At 47.2% G+C, this 21,861-nt stretch overlaps 1 protein-coding gene across 4 annotated transcripts in view; it reads right to left on the bottom strand.

The window, feature by feature from the left end:
• Positions 1 to 21,195, bottom strand: part of GTF2A1L (general transcription factor IIA subunit 1 like) — a 31,658-nt gene extending 10,463 nt beyond the window's left edge. For 3 of the 4 annotated variants that reach the window (XM_069955548.1, XM_069955550.1, XM_069955551.1), the window contains exons 1-5: positions 20,835 to 20,889; positions 17,690 to 17,791; positions 12,932 to 13,055; positions 5,228 to 5,274; positions 1,614 to 1,707 (exon numbers count right to left, since the gene is read on the bottom strand). In XM_069955548.1, the coding sequence (XP_069811649.1) occupies positions 1,614 to 1,707; positions 5,228 to 5,274; positions 12,932 to 13,055; positions 17,690 to 17,791; positions 20,835 to 20,879 (412 nt within the window). In that variant the 5' untranslated portion in view covers positions 20,880 to 20,889. Of the gene's footprint in view, positions 1 to 1,613; positions 1,708 to 5,227; positions 5,275 to 12,931; positions 13,056 to 17,689; positions 17,792 to 20,834; positions 20,890 to 21,087 lie in introns of those variants that run through there. The other variant, XM_069955549.1, reaches the window with a different exon arrangement.
• Between the last annotated feature and the right edge of the window lie 666 nt (positions 21,196 to 21,861).

Below are 21,861 nucleotides of genomic sequence, written 5' to 3'. Positions count from 1 at the left end.
CAATGTCTATCAGCAGATAATTCTCCTGAGTTATACATCCTGAGAGACACTGTATTTGACGGTGCAGTTTTCAGTTATTTATATTGGTTAAATCTGCTCCACCAACCCCACAGCAGATTAAAAGGGGCTGTCTAGGGAGCAGAAAGACGACTAAAACATTCTCCCCCGGCACTGAAACTTTTTACTCCTCCCCCCCGCGTCAGAGACATGGAGATCACCACAATGACCAGTAGCTGCACAATTACACCTGCAGGTGATGACCAGGACTAGGGGGCCTATTCCACGGAGTGATTATCGCTCGGTGAAGATCGTGTCATCAGCTGATCGTTTAGGCCCAAACCTAAAATCATCGGTCACCCACCGTGCATCGCTTCATGGAATAGCGGTGCGCGTCGGCCGACCGACGATTTGAGAAGCAGCATACATTACCTAGCAGGGCTTCTCTTCCGCTCAGTCTTCCTCCCCGGGTCCGCCGCGGAGGAGAAGCCCTGCTAGGTAATGTATGCTGCAAGGACATCGGTAACGATGTCCCTGCAGCCCTCGCTAATGATTGTCAGGCTGTTGAATCGGCGATCGTTTAAATCGTTGATCGGGACCTGCTCGGCCCGTTGAATAGGACCCTTAGGATCAGGCTCATTTTGGCCTTTAAGGGAACATGTCACCTGAATTTTCTGTTGCTGATTGGATTCAGATACTAAAACTTGTTCCTTTATTCTAATCTGTTTCTGTTTTCTGACTGAATTTTCACATTTTGTACATATTAGCTGGGCTGTTCTTAACAGCATTTAGTGACATGCTTTACAGCAAGACTCATGGACATAGACATTAGACAGACTCTGTCCCCTAGAGATGAATGTGAGACATTATTGATACACAATACGAGAAGTATATGCTGACTAATCTCACAAGTTACACACATCTCCTAAAGGGATTAGACAGGTGCTGCCCCCAACTCCAGTAAAGGAAATATATTACATTCAATACTGAAACACGGCCTCCAATTTAATCTACATCTTATATAAAAAAACGGCTCTGATCTCCTGATACACCGGAGACCGTGCACAAGGAGGAAATCTCCTTCCACTAAAAACATGGAAAATATTACCAAAGCTTCCAAAAATAGTCACTTCCTACCCCAAACAGCGATCTGGTGAGCTGTGATGTGAATGTATAATACAGCGGCTCTGCAAACACTCACATACAGGAGGATTATTCATGACACAGACTACATACTGAACTATGCACAATGCAAACATCCCCTCTGTCCAGCCCAGGGCTTGGCTTCTATTACAGACTAACAGATGGGGGACGTAAGCCGGGATCGGGGAAGGTAAGAAAGGAGGTCTGTATCGGGGTCCTGTACAGGGCACAGATAATGTACAATGCAGAAATCATATATAAATGAGAACATAAAATATACACAAGAGAACCAGCAGGGATACGTGTGCTTTAACGCGTTTCATGCCGTCCAGCGCCCCCACAGACTTAGAATAGATTGGATGGAGATCGCTGCAGGCAATATCTGCTACCACACGCTTCCCCTGGCTCGTTCTCCTGATCGGACATGTGAGCCCCCAACCCAAAAGAAATAACTACCGCCATATCCAACTAACCTGATGCAGTCTGTACCGTCATTCCAGCTGGTAAGTGAATGGGATACGTGATGCCAGGAGGCAAAGTGAACGCACCACTTGATCCGGTTGAGTTCTGAAAAAAAAAAGAAAAAGATATATATAGAATACAGGATTGCAGGTAAGTGACAGCTGTGATAAAGCTACAAAATAAAAAATAAAGCTAGAACCATGGGTTGGGAATCAGGATCAAAATGACCCAGAATACAAATCACTGCAAATCAATGGAACTACAAATACCAGCAACACACGCAGAGTGCACAAGGCCTAAAAATCCACAGATCTATGATATCTATACAGAGACAGGAGAGGAGACAGACAGGAGACAGGAGACCCGCCCCCGCCGCCCACACACACACAGAAAAACCTCCACCACCCTCACAGTAAAGAGAGCCGCCCGCAGACAGAGCCTCCACCGCCCTCACAGTAAGGAGAGCCGCCACCACCCACACAGACAGGAGAGCCGCCCACACAGACAGGAGAGCTGCCGCCACCCACACAGACAGCAGACAGGAGAGACGCCCCCGCCGCCCACACACACACAGAAAAACCTCCACCACCCTCACAGTAAAGAGAGCCGCCCGCAGACAGAGCCTCCACCGCCCTCACAGTAAGGAGAGCCGCCACCACCCACACAGACAGGAGAGCCGCCCGCACAGACAGGAGAGCTGCCGCCACCCACACAGACAGGAGAGCCTCCACCGCCTACACAGACAGGAGAGCCTCCATTGACCGCACAGACAGGAGAGCCGCCACCACCCACACAGACAGGAGAGCCGCCGCCGCCCTCACAGACAGGAGAGCCTCCCCCGCCACCCACACACACAGAAGAGCCTCCACCACCCTCACAGTAAAGAAAGCCGCCCACACAGACAGGAGAGCCTCCACCGCACACACACAGAAGAGCCTCCACCACCCTCACAGTAAGGAGAGCCTCCACCGCCACCCACACAGACAGGAGAGCCTCCATTGACCGCACAGACAGGAGAGCCACCACCACCCACACAGACAGGAGAGCCGCCGCCGCCCTCACAGACAGGAGAGCCGCCCGCACAGACAGGAGAGCCTCCCCAGCCACCCCACACAGACAGGAGAGCCACCACCACCCACACAGACAGGAGAGCCGCCGCCGCCCTCACAGACAGGAGAGCCACCACCACCCACACAGACAGGAGAGCCGCCGCCGCCCTCACAGACAGGAGAGCCGCCGCCGCCCTCACAGACAGGAGAGCCGCCCGCACAGACAGGAGAGCCTCCCCAGCCACCCCACACAGACAGGAGAGCCACCACCACCCACACAGACAGGAGAGCCGCCGCCGCCCTCACAGACAGGAGAGCCGCCGCCGCCCTCACAGACAGGAGAGCTGCCCGCACAGACAGGAGAGCCTCCCCAGCCACCCCACACAGACAGGAGAGCCGCCACCACCCACACAGACAAGAGAGCCGCCACCACCCACACAGGCACCCACACAGGCAGGAGAGCCTCCACCACCCACACAGACAGGAGAGCAGCCTGCACAGACAGGAGAGCCTCCACCACCCGCACAGACAAGAGAGCCGCCACCACCCACACAGGCAGGAGAGCCTCCACCACCCGCACAGACAGGAGAGCCTCCACCGCCCTTACAGAAAGTAGAGCCTCCACCGCCCTCACAGGCAGGAGAGCCACCACCGCCCTCACAGGCAGGAGAGCCACCGCCGCCGCCCCCTTAGTCTTGCGGTGGGACCTGCATCTTTTGGACTTTTAGGAAATGTTCACACGTGGATATTCCGCAACCGATTTTAATTACACTGTTTTAGTGCAAAAAAACTGCATATTTACTGCAACAGATCTGCACCGTGTGACCATACCCTATATGTCCTATGTCTATGCACGCACCCGCTTGGAAAGTGTGGAGCGCGCGCGGGTCTCCGCCCATGTCAGTCTCCATTCTGTGCACAGGCGGATTTCGTCGTCTGTTCAAAGAATGAACCTGTTAACCCCCCCCGGCCCCGAGGCAGATGCTTATTGAGCGTATTGAAAGTAAAAGCTTAATATCTCTATAGCGGGGTAACAATAAGTCAGGACACCAGGGGATGTTTTGTGTCAGTGTTGCCTGATGCTGTCCTGGGCTAATGACTGATGGAGAGTGGCAGAAAGAACATGGCGCCAATGGTTTTCACTTTTTTGTGGCCGGACCATAAGTTTCACTGTGACTTATAGGTCTATTGGGGTAAGAAGTTGTAAATATTCATCAGGGAGGGGACTTCGTCTTCAATGGAACAGACCTGATTTATACATATACAGCTCTGATCCAAAGGACTAGGCTACTGAGCCGTACAGTATCTTACTGCTACTAGATCAGCTCCTGTCCATATCATTTATTATATACTGGATCATTAACTTGATAGATAAAAAAAAAAGGTTTGTTAAAGGGGTTATCATGGCCACTTTCTTCCAGAGACAGCACCAGTCTCCGGTTTGGGTGCAGGTTTTGCAACTCTGTTCGATAGTAGTTAATGGAACTTAATTGGAAACCCCACCTCACCTGGAGAAAAAGAGTCGTGCTGTGTCTGGAAGAAAGCGGCCATGTTTTTCCAACAATGGATAACCCCTTTAAGAACCTTTAAGAAGTGCTTTGGTGGATTTGACCTGTCATTTGACTGGCCGCCATGTAGTGGTACATTCCTGCAGGGATGCTCCTTTAGTTTCCAGTTCCAGGGCTTGTGTCCATAAGGCAACCCTGTTACACGGGCAGGTTTGGTTGCATTTGCATACTCTCTTTACTATCTGCATTATACACCATCATGGCATTGGGAACTGCTGGCATCCGACATCATGTAACCAATGGCACCAAACCACATAGTGACCAGGTCGCCATTAGCTCTCATCTGTTAGCTTCTCTTACCCACAGTAACCTACGCCAGTCATGGATGATCAGGGTGACCTTGAATGTCTTTGATTTTTGGGGCCTGGTGGTTCGGTGTCAGCATTTCTGAAACCTCAGCATTTGTTGGCTGTTAACGGTATCAATAGTGTGCCAAGACTGGATGAAGTATGGACACACATGACAGTGGCCACATGGGCGACCCTGCATCATCACAAATACCTCCCATAGGTTGAGGAAAGAGAAGGACACGTGGAAGAAGTTGTATCCCATTCAAGATGCTGGAGGTGGTGTTGTCAATCATTTTTCTGGTAGGCCTTGGTACCAGACGTCGTCATACCCCAATCCTTTAATGGTAAACTTCATAGGGACCTGATAGGGGTGCAGGTGTTCAGTTATCTCTAGCTCTTCCAAGACCACACAGTGTCATCTTCCAACAGGACATTGATGTCACTGACTTTGGATCACTAAGGAGTGGTTGGAGGGACAGAAAAAATCCCCCATACTGCCTTGACCCCCCCAAAACCTAACAGACTGTAACCCTATTGAGCACATTTGTCGGAATGAAATCTGTTTCCAATGTGCCAGTACAGCGTCAGCGGGTAGTATAGGCCAATGAACAGATTCAATGTGTCAGTGTACAATGTAACGCTAGCTCAGGGACCCGCACTATAAGGAAATTATGGACGTGTTCTCAGTGAATGGAGAAAGGAGGACAGACTTGCTTACCATATCCGTTCCTGTGAAGTTTGACATATTTCTACCACTCTGAAGAACTAGAGAGAAAAAAAGAAATTAGATAACTTTTGTAATGCGTTTATAATGATCTGCATTTTAAAGCCACAACCCCTGGACCTCCCACCGGTACAAACACTAATCTAACAGAGATGTGCAGTGTCTGATAGGAGTCAGCAGGGCGGTGCCCACCAGCTTGTCCCACCCAGCTGTCTCTAAATGCAAATCCTAGTATTCCCCATGAAACTATTCAGGAACATTCTTGTAGCTCTTATTCTTACTGTAAATGTATGACTACAGTCTAGAACGGGGGGGGGGGGGGTAAAACTCAGGCCCTCTAGCTGTTACAATTCCCATCATGCCTGGAGAGCTAAAGCTTTGGCTGTCTGGGCATGATGGTAATTGTAGTTTTACAACAGCTGGAGGGCCTGAGTTTGACAACCCTGTTCTAGCACACTATCTGCAGGAAATTTATCCTTTAATCCGGCATGCGGGATAGGCTGAACAAGTTATGAACTAGTCATCTGGGCGCAGTACGGGCCACTAGACACAGCTTCTGCCTGTCGGTGTACAGTACCAAAATGATTGACAGGCAAAGAGGCTTTTAACAGGCCTGAGACTACGTTTACATTGAGAAAAACAAACGGAAATTCCGAGCAGAACCCCCGCCGCAGACCCGCTCTCTATCCAATCTGCCTCAATGTCTCAATATAATCTGTTGCATGGCTCTGCTCTCTGCTCAAAGAATTGACACGTCGATCTTGAGCGGAGGTGCGCAACAGGTTACATTAAGACACTGAGGCAAGCGGGACTCAGAGCGTGTCCGCGGCGGGGGTTCCACTTTGAATTTCTGCCTGTTTTCCTGAGTGTGAACAGGCCCTTAAAGGGGCTGTATTAAAAACACAGGCACTCTATTTTCTGCCCGGAAACCAGGCCCCTGTCCCACAGCTTGCATTTGGCATTACAGATCAGGCCATGATGTCAAAACAGGTATAAAAAGGGAAATATAATATATATAAAAAATAAATAGTCTATACTCACCAGTCCCTGTGCCCTGACAGCGCTGCAATACCACTCAGCCAGTCAGTGACTAAGGCGGGACACAGCTGCAGTCACTGACAGGCTGAGCAGGCACTTCCTGCCGGGTCACAATGACACAAGAACACAGTAGAAAATAATGGAGCCTGGAGGGTGAGAGCGAGGTGGTGATGCGGAGCTGCAGAGGGACGGGTAAGCATTGATTCCTGCACCCAGCCGTTTTGTTTTTGCCGGACTTCTCCTTTTATACAAAAAATATAAGGATTATAGGGTATGAGCAAATCACCAAGTTTATTGTGGAGCAAAGTTACGAGAATGTAAGGGAGGGACGAGGATTTCTCTAACTTTACTCTGGCTCCTCGGATCGCTCTGATCTTACGCAGCTGCTCATAGTAGCTGCTGTTTGCACTCGGTGTGAACCCCATAAATAATCCAATAAATTTTTTCTTTTACTTTCTGCATTTTTTACTTCAATAATTAATCAAAGTAAGTTTCACTATTTATGAAGTAAATGAAAACAAATTGTTACATGAAATGTGTGTGTGGGGGGGGGGGGGGGGGGGGGGAAGGGCTTGAGAAACCTCAGTTCAACTTTTCACCCCCTTAGGGTCTATTCAAGTACAAGATTTGTAGCCGTGTTCAGGCCTTAAAGGGGAAACTAACAGGTTCGAAAATATGAAGCAGACATGTATCTGGGGGAGGGGGTGTCTGATCCTGATTTAAGGGGTTATCCGGCGCTACAAAAACATGGCCAATTTTGCACCACTCTTGTCTCTAGTTCAGGTGTGGTTTGCAATTAAGCTTAATTTACTTCAATGGAACTGGAGTTTCAAAACCCCAGATAAACTGGAGACAAGAGAGGTGCAAAATTGGCCATGTTTCTGTAGCGCTGGATAAACCCTTTAGGGTGCGTTCACACGTACAGGATCCGCAGCAGTTTTGATCTAAATAACTGAAGACGGCCTCAAATCTGCTGCGGATCCTGTACGTGTGAACGCACCCTTAAAGTAATCAACAGGGGCGTGGTTTGCTGCTGAGGCGCCCAGACGTGTTTTCCTGAGCTCCAAAACTACAAGCGACTAACTGGCTTACGATCTGCACGGACTCCCTTTATTTTATTATCGGGGGATTGCTGAAGCTTTTCTCAACATACTGGTATGCGGACAACATCCAAGAGAGCTTCTGCCGCCGCCAGGAGGAAGATTCAATCCTCTCTTCCCCGGCCTGATGCGACACAAGATGGCGCCGTCTCTCTTCCCGACAGGTATCTTGATCGGCTCTTCCTGGATGTGGCTATGTCATAGCTGGCCTCTCCAGCACCCAGCTCTTCTCCACCCCGCCTGGAGAGCTCTGCATGCAGACAGCAACATAAGAAATCACAGAAAAAGAGAGGAAGTAATATTGAGGCAAGTACCAGAGTACTGCGTTCGGCCGTTAAAGGGCCACAGCAGATCTACCCTCCATCTTACACCTCCACTCTGGCCACCGCATCCTCCTCTCACTCCGCTGCAGACCAAGACCGCCCGTTTTCCCCACTATGCCTCCCTGAATTGTTTGGGGATAAAGAATACATAGACTGTACCTCTGTTACCCCAGCCTTTACAGCTGAAGCCTCTCCTGGAACAAGCAGGGTGTTTCACCCTTCATCTACACGATCAGAAGTGAACTTTCCTCCAGCCTCTCTGGCTGACCCTCTGGATGAGCTGTTCCAGGCGGATTCTCCTCTTAACTTAGGGCCCTATTCCACCAGGTGATTATCGTTCGCATAATGGTTAACGATTAACAATCTCAAACGACCGCTATTGCGAAAGACCTGAAGACGTTAACTCATTTCCATGGAACGATAATCGTTACTTATGATCGTATTTGCGATTGTTTATTCTTCGCTATTGCGTTCGTATCTACTGTGAACGACCGAACGACGTCTTATTCAATGCGAACGATAAAAATAGGTCCAGGTCTTATAAAGCGATCAACGATTTCTCGTTCGGTTGTTAATCGTTAACTGCATTTCAACCGAACGATTATCGTTTAGATTCAAATGATTTAATGATAATCTGAACGATAATCGTTCGGTGGAATAGGGCCCTTAACCTCCTTCAAGATGCTGCTCCTAGCTTTAAGGGACTCTATCCGGCTGGACTTAGAGCGCTCTATCTCTGCTATCAAAGAGTCATTGCATGTATTGAGTCTAGTGGCTGGAGGACACCATGGGCGTTCTTATCAACGAGCATAACACGCTCCTAGAATCGCATCAACACCTCGAAAAAGAGATGCTGCAACTCAAAAACTCTTTAGCAGCTACTGAGGACCGGACTAGGACTTATAATCTTAAAATACGCGGAATCCCTGAAGCGGTCCAGGATACAGAGCTGAACAACTTTATACAGGGATTTGTTAAAGATATGTTACCTGCAGCACAACCTAACAAACTTGCAATAGACTGGGCGCGTCGACTGCCCCGACCTACTATGCTACCTTCTGACGTCCCAAGGGACACACTGATACGGGTTCGCTATCTCTTTATCAAGAGGCAATTCCTAGCAACAACCCGACGACGCTGCCCAGCATCTCCTGCCTATGCGGCACTCTCAGTATTCCCAGATCTATCAGCAGCAACCCTGCAGGGTCGCAGATCATTCTCTCCGGTTACCTTAATCCGAGGAATAAAGGAATAAGATACAGATGGGGACAATCAGCCACCCTTCTTGTTATGCACGGAACCCGACCGATCTTGATTCCCACCGTAAGCGCTGGTCTGGAACTTCTTCAGCAATGGAACTTAACCCCTTCTTCACTCACAGCTGCAGACTCCACCTCTCTGCCTCAAATGCAGCAACCTCCCATTAATCTCTCTCTCACACTCCAAGCTTAATTCTCTTCATCAGTCCGTGCAGGACATTTTACTAAGTGGACTTTAAGCTCTCATATTCGCGACTTTGTTTCAGCCTCAGCCTAAACTGGACTTAATACCCTCCAATGGTTGGTGCTTTGTGACAGTCATCAAAAATGCACTGTCCGGGCACCGTGTTTTGTGTGTGTGTTCAAGTTAAATACTTCATTGCGTGTATAGGCTTAATAGCTACTTATTATTCTCACTACTCATTCTTTGGTACATTTTTAGCTATATAGTATATTATGTGTGTGGTATCATTCTACTGTAAAGTCGATTGCTCCTTGTCTGTCCCTGTGCGTGTGTTATAAGTCGTTTGTTGGTCTCTTTTACTGTTAGTCTTTGTTGCAGCTTACTCATGCTACTTTTCAGACTTCCGGCCATTTGCCCAGTCGCCTTTGACTTACGCTTCTGGGTTAATAGTATGTCCACCAGCTACATATAGCTTCATGTTACTAAACCCATTTTTCCTCATACCTACTAGCGACTGTGCTACAGCAACTACCTACCAAATTTGGCGACGTAATTCTGTGCATTTGTTATCTCTCCTACTACATTGTACTCTACGGTTATATATGTATCCCATGCTTGTATATCGACAGTTTTATTATTTTGTATCTGCTACTTTGCCTTTATACTATGTAAAATCTATGTAAAAAACTTAAAAATATTGAAACGTTAAAGTAAATCAAAAAAGTCAAGCAGCACAATAAATTGGTAGTCACAGTATCATGCACTCAATGCAATGGGTGCACGCCTCACCTCACCAGACCTTGGTGGGGATAAACAGCACCTTCAGAAAAAGTATAGAGCTTTATTCACCCCAGTGCAATGTTTCGGCCAAAACGCAGCCTCTCTCAGTGACAACAACAGAGTTCAAGCTCAGCATAAATGTAATCCGAAATATGTGCAATTAGTCAATCATATTTGAATTAAAGGGGTTTTCCGGGTTACAAAAAATATTCTAAGTGATCCCCCTTCCCAATACCACCCTATGTCTAATATACATGTATAAACTATCTTGCACCCTTTCCCTGTTTTTTTTTCCTCATTCTTATCGGCTTTGGACATGTAAAATCTTCTACTCTGGGTCCACTCAGACCACTATCGGCTCCCTCTCCCCTCCTCCCTTTGTAGGCATATGACATGGGGGCGGGGATAGCTGTATATTGACTTGGTAACCCCACCCCCGGAGACATTATCTGCATCCTCTCCATTTACCTGTGCTGCTCCCATAGAACTACATGTGTCCCAGGAACTCACAGGAGTGATAAATCGTCCGAATCGGCCCCATTCGGCCGACTTTCGCTCGGATTGTTCATTTAGGTTCAGACCTAAATTTCAGCAGAACCATACATTACCTGTCCGGGTGCAGGTTTTCTTCTCCCCCGGTCCCGTGCCGCAGCATTGGCTTCGGAGCGGGCTGTCTGAACTTACAGACTGCTCAGCCAATCACTGGCCGGAAACCCTGCTCCAGTGATTGGCTGAGCGGGCTGTCAGTTCAGACAGCCCCGCTCCGAAGCAGTTGCTCGGCCTGTGGAATAGGGCCCTTAGACAACACAGCCGATCTGGCAGCCACCTTAACAGACTCAGCAGATGCATCTGCCAGAATCCCAGGCGCATGCTGTAGTATAGGTAAATCTTCACTTGGGGTGCCTTCCCTAATATGACACACTAACTTTTCCAGCCATAGGTACATGGACCTCACAACGCTGGTAGAAGAAACATTCATCTTAAGGAGAGCTGCTAAGGTTTCCCAAGACTTTCTTAGGAGACTTTCCACTTTTCGATCCACAGGATTCTTTAGTTGCAAATGATCTTCAAACAGTAGTAAGCAACCTGCACATCAACCTTGGGAATTTCTTCTCAAATTTTAATCTGGTCTTCTTTAAATAGAAGTCTTGCACGCATCTCACCTGGGATGGCTTATTAGGATTTCCCCCCTCTTCTTTAATTATTCTCATGGACAGGAAAGACCTACTTCTTACGTGTACCCAGGCCAGCAAACATTTCATCCTTTACCATTCTGGTCTCTTCCACCTCTTGAATGTCCATTGTAGCTCATGCTTGAATGCAGAGGAGAAATAACAATATCTCCAATCTTTCTCCTAACTGGAAACCGCTCTCCCTCCCTTCAAGGGAGCAAGTCTCAGATTTGGAGTCTTCCTCCATAATCACCCATTTCCGTTTTCACCTGTAGTTACGGAGGTGGGGCTTAATCTGGACGCTGCTAAACGCTTGGATCTAATAGTTCTGATCTCTTCCATCCTGGATGGTTGTTCCTTTTTAAGAAGCTTGTCAATACAAGGCTGTCAGACTGATTTCTTCAGAGAGGTCGGAAGTTTAGTATTACACAATGGACATCTCTTGGCCACATCCTTCTCCTTGATCCTTGGGGACTTCTGGGTCTCTTTCTCTCTTTAAGATAAAGAGATTACAGATAATATCCCCAGTAGAAGGAAATAACCCCTCTGGAACAGACACACTATTACATGGGATGATTATCGTGCAAATTATCTTTATATTGTTTAATTTTAAAACTATAAATGCAGGAAGCGAAGAACGGCCAATGAGAAATCGTTCGTTTGGTGCAGACACCAAAAATCCTTGTTAATCGTTCGCTGTAATTCCACATTCATTCCCTAACAAATCTGGGTAGTTCCACATTGTTCCTTCATTTTCTGGGAACAGATGGTGTAAATAATCGTAGTAACTAACAACTATCGTTCTGTGTAATATGATGAACGATATCAGGTTAACATACTCACGTTTGCGATAATTAAAAATCATTTTGTCTGAAAGGACCCTTACTGAGCCAAGGTTAGCGGGGGGCTCTGCAGATTTAGAATAAGGTGTAGAGTCTCTTTCTTATAGTAGAAGCAGCAAATATGCTTGAACAACTTAACCACATCTCAGAGAATACCTAGACCAGGTAACTTAAAAGAAGTACCAGGTCTACTCACAACCTTAACATACATTGGTGGTGCAGTTAGGCAATCACAGATGCAGAAACCCAAAAGGCGTCCTGGATGTCATCCAACGCTGGAGGCCCAGTGGTAGTAGGATGCAGCCCAAAGAAGGGAGGAGCGTCTAAGGCCCTCATATCTCTGTCCCGCAGCTCCCAGTCCGCAGGATGCGGCTGCTGTGTGAGGCCGGGAGCCAGACAGAAGGACTGGGTCAGGTACTACCCCCTCTAGTTTTGCAAATAGTGCAAAAGGAGGCGACCGCAGCAGTAGATAGGGCCAAGGAAGGACAGGACCACGATCAACCTTAGCAAAAAAAAAAAAAAAAAAGCCTTACACTTGAGGCCATATAGAGGCAAAATCTCACCTCCATGCAGTCCCTCTCTGTCCTGCACTGAAGGGACAGAAAAAAACACTGCTCGTTATGTTGGGGCGGGGTCTTATAACCTTTGCTTCCTGCACCTGTAGGGCATGGCATTAACCTCGTTAGCTGCTGTCATTGAGGATAACTGGGGCAATTTCCCCGCCTATATTCATTCTCTGGGTTGTTAAACATTTTGGTTACACCGATTATTTTTTAAATGTTTTTGACCATATTACTAGGGCAGGAAAGCACATAGATGGTCACTCGCTCTCTATCCTAAGCGGAGAGCAATCATATAATGCTCCATAGAATAATCTCAAAGCCTGTACCGAGAGGCTAAACTCCTGCTGATACAGCAACAACCGAAACACACAGGTTTTGTATTAAGCAGCTAAATATTCTTATATTTTCACCCTTCAATACGACACACATTTACCAACCTGTTGATGTATGGAGGGACTGATGCAAGTGCTGGGGTAACTGAAGAACGAACTGGGGAACATTACTGCGATCTCTGAAGAAACCTTCCGTAGCTTTAGACTGCATCAGTTTGGTTTCCCATAACTGTAAAAAAAAAAAAAAAAGTTCCAAATAATTTGGTTACATTGTATGTATTTATATCTGCTCATTCTATTACTCAAAGAATTATTCAAGGGGTACGATTCATCCTCTGATCCGGTATTGATCCTTGCTTCTATTCTATATGATGTTCTATTATGATGATAATATTTGAGTGAATGAGTCCGAGCTGCGAGAGTGCAGCGCTGTTTCAGCCAGGTTCTCCCATCAGACAGTATGAAGGGGCAGATGACCGTACAGCAGATCCCCCATCACATTACAGAGCGATTCTTATGGAGTCAGGATGTGCAGGTTCCCGACACGCCCCAGCAGAACGTTATATAGCACAGGCAATGACATAAATCAGGGCAGATCTTTAGATATCATCCTGACAACGCCGCCAACCAGGTGCTTCCAATAACACTTTACAAACACTTCACTTCATTTGCTTAGCGGGGTCTACAACCCTGTACTCTGACCCAGGGAGTCTCCCTCACCTTTCAAATCATATAAGATCCACTTCAGGCTGGGGCTTACATCAGGGGACAGGACTGTGGAGGTAATCTCTCCATAGCTGTAACCCCTCTCTCCCCAGAGAGTGCTGCATGTATGTGCCCACATCTGTCCTGCTCATTCTTTCATACTCCCTGCAGTCTCTGTCAGCCCTTGTGTTTTCCATCCTCTCCATTCCTGCTATAATGTGCCTGCACTCACACTTAGCCATTCACACTGCTGTATATAGAGGCTGTCACTGTCCTCCTGCACAGCTCTGTGATTCTCACTTCCTGATTGGTCCATGCTGAACACACGCCCCTTCCCCATTGCTGTCATGTGACCATACAGACCTCTTACAGCAGCCCTGCTTCTCTATTCTAGCCTGTTGTACTACACTACTGCATTATGGGGATCTGCAGTTCCATCCTGTATCTACAACCTGCTGCAGTGTTATCAGGGTTATACAGTTACTATACATTATATACCACATGCTGATTGCTATACTGTACAGTAACATATATCCAGCTGCTGTTTTATCAGGGTTATGCAGTTACTATACATTATACCCCACATGCTGCTATACTGTACAGTAATATATCACATATCCAGCTGCTGTGTTATCAGGGTTATACAGTTACTATACATTATATACCACATGCTGCTATACTGTACAGTAACATATATCACATATCCAGCTGCTGCTGTGTTATCAGGGTTATACAGTTACTATACATTATATACCACATGCTGCTATACTGTACAGTAACTTATATATCACATATCCAGCTGCTGCAGTGTTATCAGGGTTATACAGTTACTATACATTATATACCACATGCTGCTATACTGTACAGTAACTTATATATCACATATCCAGCTGCTGCAGTGTTATCAGGGTTATACAGTTACTATGCATTATATACTACATGCTGCTATACTGTACAGTAACTTATATATCACATATCCAGCTGCTGTGTTATCAGGGTTATACAGTTACTATACATTATACACCACATGCTGCTATACTGTACAGTAACTTATATATCACATATCCAGCTGCTGTGTTATCAGGGTTATGCAGTTACTATACATTATATACCACATGCTGCTATACTGTACAGTAACTTATATATCACATATCCAGCTGCAGTGTTATCAGGGTTATACAGTTACTATACATTATATACCACATGCTGCTATACTGTACAGTAACTTATATATCACATATCCAGCTGCAGTGTTATCAGGGTTATACAGTTACTATACATTATATACCACATGCTGCTATACTGTACAGTAACTTATATATCACATATCCAGCTGCTGCTGTGTTATCAGGGTTATACAGTTACTATACATTATATACCACATGCTGCTATACTGTACAGTAACTTATATATCACATATCCAGCTGCAGTGTTATCAGGGTTATACAGTTACTATACATTATACTCCACATGCTGCTATACTGTACAGTAACTTATATATTACAGATTCTGCTGCTGCTGCTGCAGTGTTATCAGGGTTATACAGTTACTATACATTATACACCACATGCTGATTGCTATACTGTACAGTAACTTATATATCACATATCCAGCTGCTGCAGTGTTATCAGGGTTATACAGTTACTATACATTACACACTACATGCTGCTATACTGTACAGTAACATTGTTTCATCTCTTCTACATGTTATTCAGAATAAATAATCATTGTATCTGGGGTGTGGAACCAATTGTCTGCATTTCTATGATTTCTTATGGGAAAGTTTGCTTTAGCTGAAGAATGGATTTGGATTACAAGGGCGGTGCCGAAACGAGTTATGCTCGTAATCCAAGGCGCCAATGTATTCAAAACTCACATGGTCTTAAAGTGGTAACCCAGCAAAAAAAAAAAAAAAAAAAAAAAACAACATCGACTGGTGCCAGAAAGGTATACAGATTTGTAATTTACTTCTATTTAAAAATCTCCAGTCTTCCAGTACTTATCAGCTGCTGTATGTCCTGCAGGAAGTGGTGTATTCTCTCCAGTCTGACACAGTGCTCTCTGCTGCCACCTCTGTCCATGTCAGGAACTGTGCAGAGCAGCAACAAATCCCCATAGAAAACCTCTCCTGCTCTGGACAGTTCCTGACATGGACAGAGGTGGCAGCAGAGAGTACTGTGTCACGCTGGAAAGAATACCCCACTTCCTGCAGGACATATAGCAGCTGATAAAAAAAAAATCTCCAGTCTTCCAGTCCTTAAGTAGTAAGTTACAAATCTGTATACCTTTCTGAAACCAGCAGATTTTAACCCTTAGGGGACACAGCCAGTTTTCATTTTTGCGTTTTCGTTTTTCCCTCCTCGTGTATATAAGGCCATAGCGCCTGCATTTTTCCACCTAGAGACCCAAATGAGCCCTTTTTTTTTGCGCAACTAATTGTACTTTGCTATGGCAGATGTAATTTTTGCCTAAAATGTGCCGGGAAACCAGAAAAAAATTATATGTGTGGTGAAATTGAAAAAAAAAATGTTTTTTTTTTATTTGGGGGGGGGGGGGGGGGGGGGTTGTTTTTACTCCGTTCGCCCTGGTGTAAAACTGACTCGTTATATATGTTCCTTAAGTTGTTACGATTACAACGATATGTAACATGTATAACTTTTATTTGATTTGATGGCTTGTAAAAAATTAAAACCTTTTAAAGAAAATATATGTTCCTTAAAATCGCTCCATTCCCCGACTTATAGCGCTTTTATCCTTTGGTCTATGGGTCTGTGTGTGGTCGCCGCGCGACCCCCCTCTGAACTCCCATAGCGGCAAGAGGACGTTCAGTAACGTCCTGGTGCAGCTATGGGTTAAAGAAAAGAATTTCACCGGAGATCCCCTTTAATGTTATGGCTGATGGGTGTTTAATATAACTCCAGTAGCAGCCACATGCAGTAAGGAATAACAATCATACAGAGGGCTAAAAAATGCCGAAAGGAAAATGTCTCCCCACTGTTCCTGTCTGCTCCGGTCCCAGCACGGAGAGAAATATGTCTGCATGCAGTTATTTATTTAGTCACCACTGAAGGTGATTTATAGCCGCGATTTCGGCTTCACCACCAATTACCATTTCACTCCTCATTTTACCTGGAAAATGTTTTTTGTTTGTTTATCAAGACATATTGGGAGCTGCGCCAGTGCCGATCCTCCAATATACCGTAACCAGACAACGTCATCCAGTCATACTGAATTAAACTCACAGACCTGGGGTCTACTATGAGATCATGTATTAAAGGAGTAATCTACTCAGATATACTTATTATCTATTCAGTCTCCTTCCCGCAGTTCTCAGCTGCTGCTTTCTGCTGAAGACACAAAAATCTGCGTGTGATCTTTTCTCTCTGTCTCCCCCCTCCTTCCCCCTCCCTTCCAAGGCAGCTGATGTAAACAAGTTCCTGGCAAGCTGTATCTGCAACATTGAAACTTCTCTGTAATGCTGGAAGGATTAATCACAGTGAGTTCATCAGCAACTTGACCTCAGAATAACCCTCCCAGCATTACAAAAAAGCTACAATGTTGCAGTTAAAGCCTGCCAGGGACTTGTTTACATCAGCTGTCTCAAAACAAAGGGAGAGGAGGGGGAGACTGAGAGAAAAGCTCACACACTAATTTTTGTTTTCTCAGCAGAAAGCAGCAGCTGAGAACTGGGGGAAGGAGACTGAATAGATAATAATGAGTATGGAAGGAATTATTAGTCTCACCATGGGCAGCAACATATCAAAAGTTATGTAAGTTAAGTTAGAATTTTAAAAATTCTAAGCAAATAATTGACAAAGTGTCCTTGCGATCTGAAAACACTTGACATGCCATGATTAGTCAGAGTCTCAGTGTTCAGACCCCTCAGCAATCATTAGATAGAACAAGCAGCAAGAGCTATCCAGGCATGATAGAAATTGTAGTTGGATTCTTAGAATAGGGAGATGGAAAAAGAGCTTGCTCTGTCCTCTCCAGACATTGACCTGGTACAGCACTGCTTTCAAGTTCAAGCAAAAAAAAAAAAACTACAAATCCCAGTTTCCCCATCTTACTCTGATGCTCAGATTTCTCTAGAAAAACAAGGGACTTTGTTCCCATAGGAGACACTACCTATTGAACTAGATGAGTAACAGCACTTACCTGTTTCAGGTCTTTAAGGACTTGCTCATCTACACCTTCTTCTGCAAAGAGTTCTGCCACTCCTTCAATGACATCTTCTATAATGGATTTGTAAAGTTTGGGCTAAATAACAGAAAAATCATTATTAATGTGCATGACATGTATGGACTCCTTACAGTACTGGCTGCGAGCTGGTGAGCGATAGCCAAAACTATACACCGGCTATACTGGAGAGCGACCAATATATTCACCAACAATTGCAGATGCACAAAGTACTAACCACCAAAAGTACAACGACCGACGAGAGAGAGAAAGGCTACGGCAGATCATTTCCTTTATTAGGCTCCGTTCACACAGAGCAAAACTGACGGAATTCCGCCAGCGTTCCTGTCATATTGACAGTCTATTGGAAAGCTCGCGTGCCTCCTCTCCGCGCTGAAGATTGGATATGACCATTCTTCAGTGTGGAGAGGGGAGGCGCGCAAGCTTTCCAATAGACTGTTATTATGACAGGGAGGCTGACAGGATTCTCCGCCGTGGAATTCTGCCAGTTTTGCTCTGTGTGAATACAGGCTAAAATCAATCAGTATAATGGAAGTACAACTATGGGTCCTATTACACCGCCCAATGCCTCCTGTAAGCGAGCGTAGATCTGCCAGGCCTACTGCACAGCTCGATAATAGTTTAGCAAGAGCTGCGCGGTCATCGTTAGCAATGTCTGTGCAGCCCTTGCCCTTAAATGGGTTGTTCACAAAAAAATAAAATAAGATACTTTCAAATCGATTGGTGGCAGAAAGTTCTAGAGATTCCTGCAGAACATACAGCAGCTAAAAAGTACTAGAAGACTGGCGACGTACATTACAAATCTCTGGCACCAGTTGATTTGAAAGAAAAAATTTGGGGGGTGAACTACCCCTTTAAACCGTATACATCAACTCTCACTGCAGAGCAGGTCCCTGAGCTGACAGGCCGCTCAGCCAATCACTGGCCAGGACCGCCACATCCAGTGACTGGCTAAGTGGCCTTTCAGTTCAAAGACCTGCTCTGCAGCTGTGGCTCCGAAAGGAGTGCAGAAGAACACTGGGAGCGTGGAGAGGTGATGTATACAGGTTATTTTTTTAGTCATCAATCGCCATTATGCGTAGCCACGTATCACCATTACACATAGCGATGCACGCTCGGCGGCAGATGATTTTAGGTCAGGACCAAAAGACATGATCAGTCGATGATCGTTGTCTCTATTATTAGGAGTCATTATCGTCACATTATCGCTTTGTGTAATAAAGACAACAATCAGCCGATTATCAGCTGATAAATATTTAAAGATCAAACGACTAACGGAAAATTATTCTTGTGTCGTTGATCGCATCTGCCGTAATTATGAACGTTCGTAAACTAGAGCAGTGCTTCTCAAACTGTGAGGCGCCCCCTGGCGGTTGGTGAGGCCCAGCTGGGGAGCCGGCTTTCACAAAGTTACTATTATCAAAAATCTAAATTTTAGCAACGTTATTAATTTATTTTGTACTTGCTTTATTAGTATCTAGAGCTTGGGAGATGGGTGGTAGGAGCCCTAACATTATCATCAGCTTTTAAATGGACTTTCACCACGGACGGTGAGGCCCAGGCGCCCTCTTGGTCAGTCTGGTGAGGCCCAGCATCCTCTTGGTCAGTCTGGTGAGGCCCAGCATCCTCTTGGTCAGTCTGGTGAGGCCCAGCATCCTCTTGGTCAGTCTGGTGAGGCCCAGCATCCTCTTGGTCAGTCTGGGAGGCTCAGGCCCCCTCTTGGTCAGTCTGGTGAGGCTCAGGCCCCCTCTTGGTCAGTCTGGTGAGGCTCAGGCCCCCTCTTGGTCAGTCTGGTGAGGCTCAGGCCCCCTCTTGGTCAGTCTGGTGAGGCTCAGGCCCCCTCTTGGTCTGTTAGGTGAGGCCCAGGCATCCTCTTGGTCAGTCTGGTGAGGCCCAGGCCCCCTCTTGGTCAGTCTGGTGAGGCCCAGGCGCCCTCTTGGTCAGTCTGGTGAGGCCCAGGCACCCTCTTGGTCAGTCTGGTGAGGCCCAGCATCCTCTTGGTCAGTCTGGTGAGGCCCAGGCACCCTCTTGGTCAGTCTGGTGAGGCCCAGGCCCCCTCTTGGTCTATTGGGTGAGGCTCCAGTAGAAAAAGTTTGAGAAGTGCTGGACTAGAGTATACAGATGATTGTTGTGTGATTAGGGATGAGGGAATTTACAGTAGGAATTTAGAGAAGTGCTACTGCTCTATGCCGCTTCTCCCTGCTGGAAAAAAGATGGTTCCAGTCCTGGGAAACTGGAAAAAAGCCCTCACGTCCGTTATTATCGGGATACCTGCCCTCACGTCCCTTACGTCCCGGATACCTGCCCTCGCGTCCCTTACGTCCCGGATACCTGCCCTCGCGTCCCTTACGTCCCGGATACCTGCCCTCGCGTCCCTTACGTCCCGGATACCTGCCCTCCCGGCCGTTACGTCCCGGATACCTGCCCTCCCGGCCGTTACGTCCCGGATACCTGCCCTCCCGGCCGTTACGTCTCGGATACCTGCCCTCCCGGCCGTTACGTCCCGGATACCTGCCCTCCCGGCCGTTACGTCCCGGATACCTGCCCTCCCGGCCGTTACGTCCCGGATACCTGCCCTCCCGGCCGTTACGTCCCGGATACCTGCCCTCCCGGCCGTTACGTCCCGGATACCTGCCCTCCCGGCCGTTACGTCCCGGATACCTGCCCTCACGGCCGTTACGTCCCGGATACCTGCCCTCACGGCCGTTACGTCCCGGATACCTGCCCTCCCGGCCGTTACGTCCCGGATACCTGCCCTCACGGCCGTTACGTCCCGGATACCTGCCCTCCCGGCCGTTACGTCCCGGATACCTGCCCTCCCGGCCGTTACGTCCCGGATACCTGCCCTCACGGCCGTTACGTCCCGGATACCTGCCCTCACGGCCGTTACGTCCCGGATACCTGCCCTCCCGGCCGTTACGTCCCGGATACCTGCCCTCCCGGCCGTTACGTCCCGGATACCTGCCCTCCCGGCCGTTACGTCCCGGATACCTGCCCTCCCGGCCGTTACGTCCCGGATACCTGCCCTCACGGCCGTTATATCCCGGATACCTGCCCTCACGGCCGTTATACCCCGGACACCTGCCCTCACAGCCGTTATTACCCAGACACCAGTAACGTCATTGGGCACTCTCCACATCAGCTGCATTTTTCAGTTCAGTTTATAGGTGAATAATAAATGCGGGTGAGGAAAAAAAAAGCCTGATGTCACAATGACGGCCGTTTCGTACACAGGAGGCGGCCGTATCGGACTTACCAAGCGTCTCCCCCCCCATTCACCGCCTCACACCCCGCACGTGACCCCCAGAGGTCAGTAACTACAGCAGCCATCATGTATGCAGAGGAGCGGCCCTCACCACAGGGTTGGGGTTCCCGCAGTGCGCCATGGTGGAGGACACCCGCGCTCTCCGCTCTCCGGTCACGTGATCCGGCCCGCAGCTCCTCTCTGACGTCACAGCCTCCCGAGGAGCTCAGCGCCCTGAGCGGTCACATGACCCTGCCTTTTATGGAGAGCGCCACCTAGTGTCCTGGTTACTTCAGCGAGTATGAGGACACCAGTGCACAGTCCGTTCTCTCCAAAGTAGGTATAGGGTATAGTTCACACTATTATGATTCAATTGACGGTTTTTATGACCCCTGTTCACATTATGGACGTTCATGTGGCGTTTGGAGTGGAATCTTATCAACATCTGAGGGAATGCTGATTCTAAGCCTCATCCTACTGTGTTCAGGCCTTGTCACCAGGCTGTTAGGCTCAGTTCACACACAGTATTTTGGGCAGACCTATTTCATGTCTCCCATCCAGCTTTTTCAGCAGTTTTTTTTGCAAAGGGCCCAATATCCAGTGTGAACACAGCCTGAAGTGGCCGAGCGGCTCTGTCTCTATGCTCACAGGTCGCTGGGTTTGTGTGTTTTATGGATTTTCTGTAAAACTGCTCTTTTACACTAAAAAAAAAAAACCATTTTCACCATTGTATGTAGTGGGAAGAGGTGGGACAGTTTACACGCAGCTTCATTTCATGGCCGTGTTCACACAGGATAATACTGTGGGGATATTTTCAGTATACTACTGGTCTGCATTGAAGTCAATGGGCGGTAGGCCGGCAGTGCTCACACCGCATGGATTAACG

The sequence above is a fragment of the Dendropsophus ebraccatus genome, chromosome 15 (assembly GCF_027789765.1).
Source record: "Dendropsophus ebraccatus isolate aDenEbr1 chromosome 15, aDenEbr1.pat, whole genome shotgun sequence".
NCBI classification, from domain to species: Eukaryota; Metazoa; Chordata; class Amphibia; order Anura; family Hylidae; genus Dendropsophus; species Dendropsophus ebraccatus.
Note: the sequence above shows the minus strand (reverse complement) of the source record. Positions and strands in the feature narration are given on the sequence as shown.